General features: G+C 43.1%; 1 protein-coding gene across 1 annotated transcript in view; it reads left to right on the plus strand.

The window, feature by feature from the left end:
* Nucleotides 1–12385, plus strand: part of MTMR7 (myotubularin related protein 7) — a 107516-nt gene that overhangs the window by 69171 nt on the left and 25960 nt on the right. Inside the window, exon 7 of the mRNA XM_030312214.1 lies at nt 9473–9605. Within this exon, the coding sequence (XP_030168074.1) occupies nt 9473–9605 (133 nt within the window). The remainder of the gene's footprint in view (nt 1–9472; nt 9606–12385) is intronic.

A 12385-nucleotide genomic window follows, 5' to 3' on the forward strand; every position in this document is an offset into this window, starting at 1 on the left:
TGGCCACCCCACTCGGCCCCGTGTTTCTTCCTGGGTGAGTGTTTTTCCACCTGTGAGTTTCCTCATCACGTCAGGTACTTTTGATAGTTCCCCCGCTGCTAGGAGTGTGCTGGGTATACAGTATACACAACACATGAGTGTGGTTTAATTTTGGAGCTTGCTCTCCTAAATACACCAAATTATTATTTAAAAAATTTTTTTAATGTTTTTTTTTTTTAATTTTTTAAATTTATTTTGAGAGAGAGAGAGCGCGCACAGGCACGGGAGGGGTAGGGAGAGAGGGAGACACAGAATCCAAAGCAGGCTCCAGGCTCCGTGCTGTCAGCACAGAGCCTGACGCGGGGCTTGAACCCACAAGCCGTGAGATCATGACCTGAGCTGAAGTCAGACAACTGACTGAGCCACCCAGGCGCCCCAATGTTTATTATTATTATTTTTTTTGAGAGAGAGGGAGGGGCAGAGAGAGAGGGGCACAGAGGATCCCAAGTGGGCTGCACACTGACAGCAGAAAGCCTGATGTGGGGCTTGAACTCCTGAACCAAAATGGGAGATCATGACCTGAGCCGAAGTTGGATGCTTAACTGAGCCACCCAGGCACCCCTACCAAATTATTTTTTTCACTTGTTTCTAAAATGACCTTTTTTTCTCTGACAATAAATTACTGTGGCTCTCCCACAGTTCAATTTTTGTGAGGTGTTCAGCTGTACTATTTCAGATTCACCTTGCAGCAATCTGTATCTGTGACTTGGAAAGATTTACAGTATATAATGTCAAGTGAATGAAAAAGTCACAAAATAATATGCATGCTCTTGTGTTCATGTAAAAAAAATTACAGGTTTATGAAAATAGAAAGAGATCTGGAAGGATATGTGGCAACCTGTTAAAATTCCATAGAGAAGGGTGGATTTGGGGAGGTAGAGAACTTTCTACATGTCTCTTATTTGTAAATATTATTTAATTATGCATGTATTCATATACCAATTTTATAATTTAATCAGATGGTCAATAAGAAATCTAGTGGTTGAGGGATAAGCCAAGTCCATCTTGCATGGTATCTCGATACCACACAGGTTTCCTTTTTTTTTTTTTTTTTTTTAATGCCTGTTAGCATTAGGTCCAATTTAATTTCCAATTTCATGGCCTAGACCCATTTCTTTGTAAACCAGTCAACAAAAGGAGTCCTCAGTGGGATGTGCCAGTGAATATATGGAAACAAAATCACCTACAACTACATGGAACATATAGGACAAAATGAGATGACCAAACAAAATGGCCTTAATCAACATTTTTGTCATTATAACTTCTTGCCAGTAATGAAAATGTACATGTGCCTGTGCCTGAGGAGAGAGTAGTATATGTGGCCCATGCTCCACATGGGTGTGGAAAGGTGTTCAAGATCTAGTATGCGACAAGAGTGAGATACACAAATATGTATGATGTCATCCCATTTATGTAATAATAATTGTAAACATTATATATTATTCTATACATTGACAAATTTGAGGGTATGTATGCCAAGCCATTAACAGTGGTTTTTCCTGTGGGGAAAGAGGAGGATTTTTAGAACTTTTTTTACCTCATAAATGATAGTTTGAAGATTGTTGTCATCATGAAAAGGTTAAAAGACCATAAGGACCTTAAATGTTAAACATAGCTACCATATGAGTCAACAGTTCTACTCCTAACTTGAGAGAAATGAAAACACATGTCCACCAAAAACTTACCTGTGAATATTTCTTGATTAATAATAGCTTAAAAGTAGAAACAACCTGGGGCACCTGGATGGCTCTGTTGGTTGAGTGTCCAACTCTTGATTTCGTCTCATGTCATGATCTCACAGTTCATGAGTTCAAGCCCCGAGTCAGGCTCTGTGCTGACAGTGCAGAGCCTGCTTGGGATTCTCTCTCTCTCTCATCCCTTCCTGGCTCTCTCTCTCAAAATAAGTAAATAAATAGATATAGTAGAAACAACCATATGTCCATCAACTGAGATTGAGTTAATAAAATGTAGTATATCCATTCAAGGCAATATTATTGGCTATAAAAAGGAATGAAGTACTGATGCGTACCACAATGTAGATGAACCTTGAAACTGTTACATGAAGTGAAAGAAGTCAGGCACAGAGGATCACACATTGTGTGATTCCATTTATATGAAATTTTCAGAATAGACAGATCCATAGATACAGAAGGTAGGCTGGTGGTTTCCTTGGGCTAGAAGGATGGGAGGAAACGGGGGGGGGACATAGGTAGAAGGTTTCATTTTGGGGTGATTAAAATGTTCTAAAATTAGATTGTAGTGCCAGTTACACAATGGATATATTACACAAGTGGATGGATTGTATGGTCTGTAAAGTCTGTGTCAGTGAAGCTATTTTTAAAAGGAACACAAGGACACAAGAAACATTAGAACAGGAAGCAGGAAACAGCCCAAATGATGGACAGCCCAAATCCATTGTATACACTGATAGGTAACTATAGACATAGCCTATACTCGTGGGCCGTGTGAGAATTGAGAATTGGGTATTATCCATTATGTAGGCACTCAGAGCCTGGCAATTTTCAATGCTTCTCTGAGCCTCGATTCATCAAATATTGTGATTCATGGCCTGGTTCACTTAATTGGATGGTTTCCTAGTGTAAGATCAGTGCCCTACTCATACCCTCAACCTTCGAACAGTCCCGTGCTCCTGACCCAAGTGCAGTAGTGGGATAGTTGTGGGCCAGGCCACGGGGATGGAGTCCCTTTCAGATGCCATATCAGCAAATCAGTTGTGGAGATCAATGATAAAATGCATGTTACAGCTGTATCACATTATAGCAGATTATATGTAAAGGATTCCCTTCCTTTTAGGTAATGTGAAAACGAAATACCCTGGTAAGAACTTCAAACTGGAAAAAAAAAAAAAAAAAAAGGCTGCTCTGCTTGAAGATTTTCACTTGAAAGATACCAGAAAACCTCTGACTTTACTGTTCTCTTTCCATTTGTGCTTTTTTCTCGGGCTTATCACAGTACAGCCCCTCCCTTCTTACCTTGACTGCATTCTGTCCTCTTTATTGCACGTTTTGTGTAAGAAAAGGCTGTTTGGACTTGCCTCGTGGTCAGAGGGGAATTAAAGAATGCCTGCATCTTAGGTAAATGTACTGAAGACGAGATACACAAGGAGAGGACAGGGGCTTTCCTGGGTTGGGACGCCTTTCTCCTGTCGCGTTTTCCCAGGTTTAAATAAAGCCAAACAGATTCACCTACTGATGGCAGGGCCAGTGAACCAAGTGTGCACTGTGCTATGTAAACCTCCTGGGAAATGTGGCAGCTGTTGAGCCTGGCATATTCCGGATTTAAAATGAATTAATCCAGAGGATTTGATTTGAAGGGTATATTTAGCACTAAGCGTGTTTACTCTTGGTGATAAGAAGTTCAATGCCGATCCATTAAAGAAAATTGGCGTGTCATACAAGTGCCCTGTTCTTGTATTTGCTCACGCACAACACACTTCACATGAGTTTTAAACTGTTTGCTTAGAGCTTTCATTCTTCCAAAGAACACGTCTGTTGGTTTTTGTTCCAGAGTGTCAGGCTTCCTTGGTAGCCAGGAGATGGAGTCCCTGTTTGCTCTAGGTGGTGGGCAGGGGGAAATGGAGCTCTCAGGTTTAACTAAAAAGAGAGAGGAACAGGAGGCAACCCCAACCATTCCTGTCCTCAGTGAGGCTAGCCCCACATGCTGCCTCTTGAGGTGAAAGCCTTCTCAATTGCTTGTTGACATTAAAAACATGGGAGGCAGAAGCAGTGAGGTCCTCAGTATGTTTGAATATCTGCCCCCCCCCCCAAATATATGAGGCCAAATCTTACTGCTGGGATTTGGTGCATTAAGCTGATATGAAATAATGTGGATGCAATCAATAGAAGTTGAATTACAAAATGGGAGGTAATTAATTTTATCTCAACCTTGTTCATGACTTCTCCTTGCTTTATTCTGGGTCTTGGCTGGGCTTGTAAAAATGCCAGGTACCACTTTGTCGTTTAATTCTTACAATAGTCCTGAACATTGGGATGTATTTTCTTTTTATGGCTAGGGCTTGGATTTAGAGAGGTAAAATAATTTGCCCAAGGTTGCACAGGTCAGAGCAGAGCCCACATTCAAATGCAGACCTATCCGATGCCAAAGCCGAGGCTCCTTCCACTTGACCATGGAGCTGTTCACAGAAGTCAGAGCCCTGTGTGCACGTGAGGCTCAGGAGGGTTGCCACCTCCAAGCACACACCCACTGAAGATGGAGACGCGGGGCTGAAGAACCAACCACAAGCTCAGCCCAAATCAGGGCCAGGGCCAGAGGAGCCAGAAGGGCTCTGAGCTGTGCTCTGATGCCTGCACCTTGGCAGGAAGTGCTGCACGGTACAGAGAAGGGGTGAGGAAAGGCAGCCACCTGCGTCTGCGAATGCTCAACCTTTTGTCCTTGCTCCTTCCCCAAAGACAGCTTTATGGTTATGGCTTCTAATGGCACTCTGTAAGCAGTTTTGTAGTTGCATTACAGAATGTTGGATATTTTTGTGTTTCTCTGGGATCGGTAATTATGTGGTTCTTACTTAGCAAATCCTGTGAGCGGGGGGAGCTGAGAGAACCCATCGTAAAGACGGAGGTGCCTGAAAGAGGAGAATCTAGGATCTCCTTTTTTAGCAGGATGTGGGCCATCCTTGCTGATGGCCACTATGGCGGAGAGCAGGGGGAAAGGGAATTGGAGAGACAGCAGTATTCAGAGGCAGTGGAACGTCTTCATGCCTTCTCTTTGGTAGTGCAAGGACAGAGGAGTTTCCCTGTGGGTCTAGTGGGCACGGAGGAAGCAAGTGCCCAGGAGCTATCTTGCTAGTGTCCCTCCAAAGACTCCCTCCCGAAGTTTCCAGCTGCAAGTGACTGCAGGGTGTTTGCTGGGGAGCGAAGTTGAGGGGGTTAGAAGAAGTTCAAGCCTGAGGGATCTCCCATGTCAGTGACTTGTGCACCTCATATGTCCAAGAGCCCACATGTGTGCCCCAGGGGTTGCAGCATTTGGACGCTTTCACCGAGAGGGCAGGGATGGCCCATAAGTGTTGCCAGTCAAGCAGTGACCTCAGTGGAGAGAGAACTGCAGTCTTGCCAGCTTTATGAAGAGATGGTTATCACTTTTCTTATCCTTCCTCTGTACTACCTCCCCACTCTCCCAAAACAGTACCTAGAAGAGGAACTAGAAGCAAGGAGAGAAGACCCCTCACCAGTCCTCACAGCCTGTAATGAGAGAAAGATGAGTTTGCATCATATATGGTGTTGGAATTGTAAATGGAGCTGGATGGTGATTTCCTCTCTGAGTGTAATCCAAAAGCTAGTCATTCTGCCTGAGATATCCTGAGGGTAGGAAAGGAAGATTTGACGGGCACAGTTTTAGACAGCAGTTGCAGGAAATAAAGCCTTCTCATGTTTTTACCTGTGTATGCCCCAAGGTAAGGTTCTTCATTTCATCAGTCCTGGAGGGAGGGAGAGGGAGAGGATCGTCACGTGACGCTCGCTGCATGTGGCCCGGTCCTCCTCTGGCCAAGATAACTTGTTTCCATTTCCAAACCATGTCAGATTGGGCCCTGTCACTATTCAGGTACGGAATGTACTGTGCTGAAATTTGAGACTTGTGAGGCTAAGATAGTTGTAGTCTTCTGAGTGACTGGGCTGACCATGGAGTTGATATCAAGATCATCGTTGGCTAAGTTCTCATGGTTTTGGTGTGTCTGATTGATTGATTGATTTAGGGTCAGAGGAAGGTCTGATTCTATTTCTTAGCATTCTTGGCCTGTTCACCCCTCCACTTCGTTCTCATATTCAGTCCTTTGGCCAGTCAGTCGGTCAGTAAATCTTCACTGAGTCCTGTTCTGTGCCAGGTGGAGGGATATGGCCTCAAACCTGCCCTGCAAGCTCGTCATGGAGCCTGTGTCCTCTGCCCCAGTCCAGTGGATCTTCTCTGCCATCAACACTAAATCTTCAAATTTTCAAATAAATCTTCTTGGAATCCTCAGTTGCTCTCCACTGTCATGCGTAAAGTCTGACCTTCTGAATCAGGCCTTTTTGTAGAGGATTCTGGCTAATTTTTAGCCTCGTCTCTGGCTACTGCCACCATCTGTGAACCGTCTACTCCACTGGCACTGGTCGGCTCTGTGATGATCTGTTCCTTGATTTTGTCTCTCACCTCTTCATCTGCAGTGCCCTCCCCTCGGTCTCCATCCTTTCAGATGATTAGCGTCTATCTCAAGGCTTTTTGCTTTCATGGAACGTGACCCCCAATCCCCTAGGCTCCACGGGGCTGCTCCCGATTCAAACTCCTGCCACTATCACAGCCTCTGCCCAGTCCTGGCTGGTAGAGGCCATTATTATTTGGTGCTGTGTATTTTCCCTTCCACACTCAGAAGCTTATGGTGGTAGGAATGGCTTCTTACTCAACTTTCTATTCTGTTTATCATCTGGCACACAGTAGGTGTTCATAAGAGTTTGTTGGAAAATGAGTGGAGTTCTTTTTGTTTCATTTAATGAGCTTTTCTGCATCCAAAGATGGAGAGATTATCAAAAAGTGGAGTGATCTTGGGTTAGAAAACAGGGTATTTTTTTTTCAGCCCTACTTGTCATTTGCCTGTTGTGTTCCTCAAGCATAAATTGAAAGTGGAGTGCAGTTACCTCTAACGTTTTATTTCTTTGAGAATTTTTTGGAGCTGAGATGAATTGCTTTTCCTTCGATCATGAGCTGGAGTTCTCAGCCAAAGGCACAGGGGACAAATTAAACTTAGTCTAATATTATTTTGTTTATACAAGGGACACTCTATCTGGAAATTTATAATATAGGTCCAGGGGACCTGGGTGGCTCAGTCGGTTAAGCATCCGATTTCGGCTCAGGTCATGATCTCGCGGTCCGTGAGTTCAAGCCCCGCATCGGGCTCTGTGCTGACAGCTCAGAGCCTGAAGCCGGATTCAGATTCTGTGTCTCCCTCTTTCTTTCTCCTCTCCCGCTCATGCTCTGTCTCTCTCTTCTCAAAAATAAATAAACATTAAAAAAAAATTTATAATATAGGTCCAGGATAGCTTCTTGAATTTGTATTAATTCTAAAACTGTATTTCCTGCTTTGAGGGTTCAGCATTTGCCACGTTATCCTGATAGGTTCTGTGAAATATGTGGAAACCTTGAAAAATTACACTTTGGATGATAGATTAAATATTGCCATCTTCTGTTCATTATGAGAAGTACCATTGACTTTCAAGAAGACATCTTGGGTGGCTCCTTTGCTTGGAAAGACTACCAGTAAATTATCCCAGGTCACAGGCATTCCACTGTTTAAAAATGTGAACACAGAATTCTAATTATACATTAAAATAATAATAATAATAATAATAGTATTTTGAGTTTTATTTATTACACTGTTTAAAAAGAGTATCTCTGCAGTATGTGGTAAATAGGCTTAACTTGAATTACTCAAGAAACAAAATAAATATAAGGTTGGTGTAGCATAAGGATACTTGCAAGTCTCCTGTTGCTTCCTTTGATGAAGCTTGTTGTAAAGGAATGGCCAACAGCTTTGGAAAATAATTATACAAAGCAGTGATATTTTGTAACAGTGGGTTTCAAAAGAATAATGCTTATAAGTCATTTTAGAAAAAAGTTTCCCCTTAAAATGAAACTTGTAAGGGATAAACATACGTTGTCTTCAAAATAACATATTTTTTTCTTGATGAAGGCCAAACCCTTTGTTCTGATAGCGTGCCCAGGAGAAGGGTGACGGTAACTGGAAACAGTGTCATGAGGGGCTGATGTGCCCCAGCTGATGTGACAGGACAATCATGGGCAGGACTGTTATGGAGAAGTGAGGCGTCTGCCAGCCTGGGCTCTAAGTACCACTGGCTTGTCCTCTGCAGTTTTCTTTCTCGCTGCTAATATGTGTTATGTCTATAATTTAAATTAGAAACCTAATATACTGTGTTTGTAACAAGGACACAAAAGCATCTAAAATAGTATTGATCGTGTCCCCTGACACTTGCCACCTGTCTCTTTGTTCTGCCTGCTGCCAGGTTGGTATAGTTGTTCATTCATTTTAATCTGCTTAATCAAACGTGTATAAACGTGAATACATATCTATCATTTGTTTTACAAGGAATGAGATATTTGTATGAACAATATTCTTTAGGTTACTCTTGTCACTTAACATGTCATGGCCAGTTCCAAATCAATGTACATGTCTCTCTGTCTCTCTCTCTATATGTAAAATCCACATCTTTCTTTTTGTTTGTGTAGAAGTTCAGGGTGTGAACATAGTATAATTTGTCTCCTCATTACCCTATTGGGATATGCATAGATTTTCAGGTTTTTACTGTTACAAAGTTTTAATACACATTCTTGGACACCTGTCTTTATGTGCTGGTAGTTTTAATTGTGTATGATTCTCACAAGTAAAGATCTGGGTCAAAGAATATTTATGTTTTTAACTTAGCTTTTTGGAAAGTATTTGTTAATATCCCCCTGGTACCTCACTGTCAGCCTAAAAACTGATATATATATATATATATATTCTGGTGGTGAGTTCCTGGTGTCAGTTTTCTGCCTGGGATAACCCACCTGCCTTTTGTGGACAGAACAGGAACATGGTCAGTGAATACTGTTTCCTAGGATGTGACTACCTGCTTAGCCAAACAGCAAGGATAGAACATTAACAGTAATACGTCCGTCCATTCCAGAAACGTATGTATTTTTCAGCTAAGGCAGGGCTTGCCCCCTGCTTGGTTTGAGTTACACAGGATAAGGGCAGAAGTTTCCGTTTAATAAATGTCGTCAAAGTCCATTGTCTTTAACCTGATTTGCACTGGGAAACCTCCACTTCACATCTACAAAATTATGGTAATGAAAGTGGTCCCCAAACCCTCTTAGCAGGTGTCTAGTGCCTGGAGGAAACGGCTCTGGAGAGAGGGCTGCATCCCCTCGCTTTAGTCCGTGATTCCTGTTCAAGGTTTAACTGGGGGATTCTTGGAGGCAGATTAGAAACCTGCCATCATTCCTATAGGATAATGTGTTTATCGGCAGTATAATCCTGGAAGATATGATTTAGCTCACAGAGCTTTGTACTCCAGCTGTATCTGCCGATATTCTTTTGCCGACCTACAGGTTATGATGTTTGGTTAAGTCAGGGCGACTCGGCTCTTTCACAGAATTGCATATCCGGCATCTCTCACGGAACTGTAAGAGGCATCTCCAGAAGGGATGTGCAGAATGCTTTCCAGCTAAGAAAACGTTTCCCCACGTCAACAAACGTATAAGCTCAGCATGCGTGCCTGAACAGCTCAGCACACTATTCCCCTGATTTCAAACATGTTGTGTTTCTGCACATCATTTTGAACTGCTTTCATGGCTGTCGGGGAAATGTGCGGGTTGTGTTATGTCCTGAATGCCATCGGTGACCCTTCTGTTTTGCTGACCACTGCAGCTCAATGCAATGGCAAATCGTGCCGCAGGGAAGGGCTATGAGAACGAAGATAACTACTCCAATATCAAGTTTCAGTTCATCGGGATAGAGAACATCCACGTCATGAGGAACAGTCTGCAAAAAATGCTGGAAGGTAAGCATTTCCTTAGGCACAGCAGTAAAGAAAAAATGCAGCGAAACGTTTTCATGTCAAGTGGAATAAGAGAGCCTTTTGCTTTTTGAGTTGTTACAGTGATGCTGTTTACATAGGTGGGGTAAGTTGAGACAAATGTCATATTGCAGTGACTCCTTAAACATTCAAGCCTTTCCCTTATTTTTTGTTAAGTGTCATGGTGAAATGGTTTTATTTTTAAAATTTATTTTATTTATTTATTTTTTTTTTGGGGAAAGTCCGGGGCTCTTCTGTGCTTACGGTCTAAAGATAAAAGTGCACGGGAGTATTTTTTCTCTCCCTCATGATATTAGTTTGACCCACATTCAAGGCCATTTAGAGATAAGGCGGCCCTACATTTAGAGCGATAGCCAGGTCTGTTCGTGTGTGGAGATGAGGTGTATACAATGAATCCGAGGGGCCGAACGGCCATGAGAAGGGAACGTGTTGGAGGAGCGGATACTCGTTTCTTTTTTTTTTTTTTTTTTTTTCCAACGTTTATTTATTTTTGGGACAGAGAGAGACAGAGCATGAACGGGGGAGGGGCAGAGAGAGAGGGAGACACAGAACCGGAAACAGGCTCCAGGCTCCGAGCCATCAGCCCAGAGCCCGACGCGGGGCTCGAACTCACGGACCGCGAGATCGTGACCTGGCTGAAGTCGGACGCTTAACCGACTGCGCCACCCAGGCGCCCCACGGATACTCGTTTCTTAACAGCGGCAAGCACTGCACTGCGCCTGCGCCTAAACCGCCGCCACACCGCCCTGCGTCTCCCCTCCCCCTCCACCCCAGCACCTTGCACAGCAGGACACATACACGCAGGCTTATGGAGACAGGAAGTTACAAAGATGGATTATGCAGTGTACAGCCACCCTTCTTGTGGCCAAACCAGCCATAAGCTGATTAGCAGAAATTCTGCATTTCAAGCAAAACCAGTCTCATTTACTGCTTCTGCTCCGTGTGATTGTGAAGGCGCCGTCCACCGCCTCTGGCTCTAGTGGGAACCCAGCAAGGAGGATGCAAGACCCTTGGCTTTGCACCTTGGGGTCTTGGAAAGACTGCGAACGCTGTGCTTGCACTCTGAGGCCCTGGAAAGGTGGAACCGAGTGGGAGAAAAGTGGGCTGTCGGAATAGGAAATGGAGGGTGGAAGGAAGGGGACAAAGGAAGTGCTTTTCCTTTTTCTAGGGGTACACATTTGCTCTCAGTTAGTATGCACTTCTCTGCCTCATGAGAAGGACAGGGGTAGTGAGAACCTTGCCGGGTGGGGCTGGAGGGACTTGAGCGGCACATTCCTGATTTCCATTCTCTTTCCTCATTTTGCTGGGTCAGCTCAGTCACTGCGAAACTTGCACATGTCAGTTGCCTTCACTGGGCCCTGTTACCTGCTATAGAATGAGAGGCCCATTTCTATGGGCCCTATGGGTCTTCAAGCCCTATGGGTCTATGACTATAATTTGATGCCCCTGGTTGCAAATATCTTAACCTTGGGCATTTGAATGGTTAGAAGAAAGCTCATCCGGCATCTGAAAAAACCCACCACGGCCCCAGAGAATCTCTTATTTCCTCATGAAAGTCACCTTGTCTCAGGCCACAGTGACATCCCTGGGGCATGACTGAGCTTCCTAAACTTCTGGAGATAATCATGGGCAATTTGGCTGTCCCTGCTATAAGTTGTGCTTTTTAGGTGTCGAAAAATTTGACTAGCTTTGTGCTGTTATTAAAGGCATAGGCTAACTTTAGTATGAAAACTTTAGTGTGAAGTTCATTATCAGATTCATTAAAAAAAACAGTATTTTTCATGCAGTAATTTCATAAGCTGACTTTTGAGAATGTACATTTTCTTCTATGCAGAAAGGAGCTCTTAGGAGTTTTTATAACCTTTCACTTGGACTTTAGGTTTCGAATTAGCATTATTTGGTTTCTCATTAGGAACTGTTGCTCCTGCCCTTATACCTGTGGTCTGCCTCCCTTCCTCTGAAGGGCAAGCAAACTGACAGAGCCCTGGAGGGCGGTCTCTGTTATAAGAGGGACCACAGTAGTTCGACAGCACTTTTTCAGCTCTCTGTCAGCACAGTAAGCAAGGACAACCTTCTGGATGACTTTCAGGGAACTTGACCAATGTTTGACTATCTGTTTTTACCAAGTAAATTATAAACCAATTGTGGAGGCTCAGCTGATGAAGTGATGCAACCAGACCCACCTTCTAAGGCTTTTTCTGTTTCCAGCAGGTGTCCTTGGCGTCAGAGAGATCGGAAGGGTTGTGCTGCTGGTCATTTGATAGGAAGAGGGATAGTGCATTTTATTCATGGTTGTTGTTTTCTTTTGAGTTTTTTTTTTTTTTTTACCACCGTTAATTAATATCAGAATAGATTCTGAATAATGGAAAAGGAAAAAAATGTTTGCATTCTAGCTGCTCTGTGAGCAAGGGCTGTGAGATATTTCATTAGAAACTGAAATTTAGGACCAGGTTCACATCTGGTGTAGGTCCATTTATAGAGCTCATTTAATTTTAACTTTGATTTCTAAGTTCTAAACCAGACTTATTTTGCGGTATTCATATCTCCCAATGAGATAGTAATGATACCTTCCAGTTATGAAGGACTTTTGTAATTTCTTGTTTTCTACAGTGCCTTCCCTTTGGATGATTGGGATAATGTTTTTCCCTCAAATAATGAAAGGATGCCCTATATTTTCTTTTTTTTTATTATTAAAATTTTTTTTAATGTTTATTTATTTTTGAGAGAGAGAGAGAGTGAGTGGG

Source organism: Lynx canadensis, chromosome B1 (genome assembly GCF_007474595.2).
Source record: "Lynx canadensis isolate LIC74 chromosome B1, mLynCan4.pri.v2, whole genome shotgun sequence".
Taxonomy (NCBI): domain Eukaryota; kingdom Metazoa; phylum Chordata; class Mammalia; order Carnivora; family Felidae; genus Lynx; species Lynx canadensis.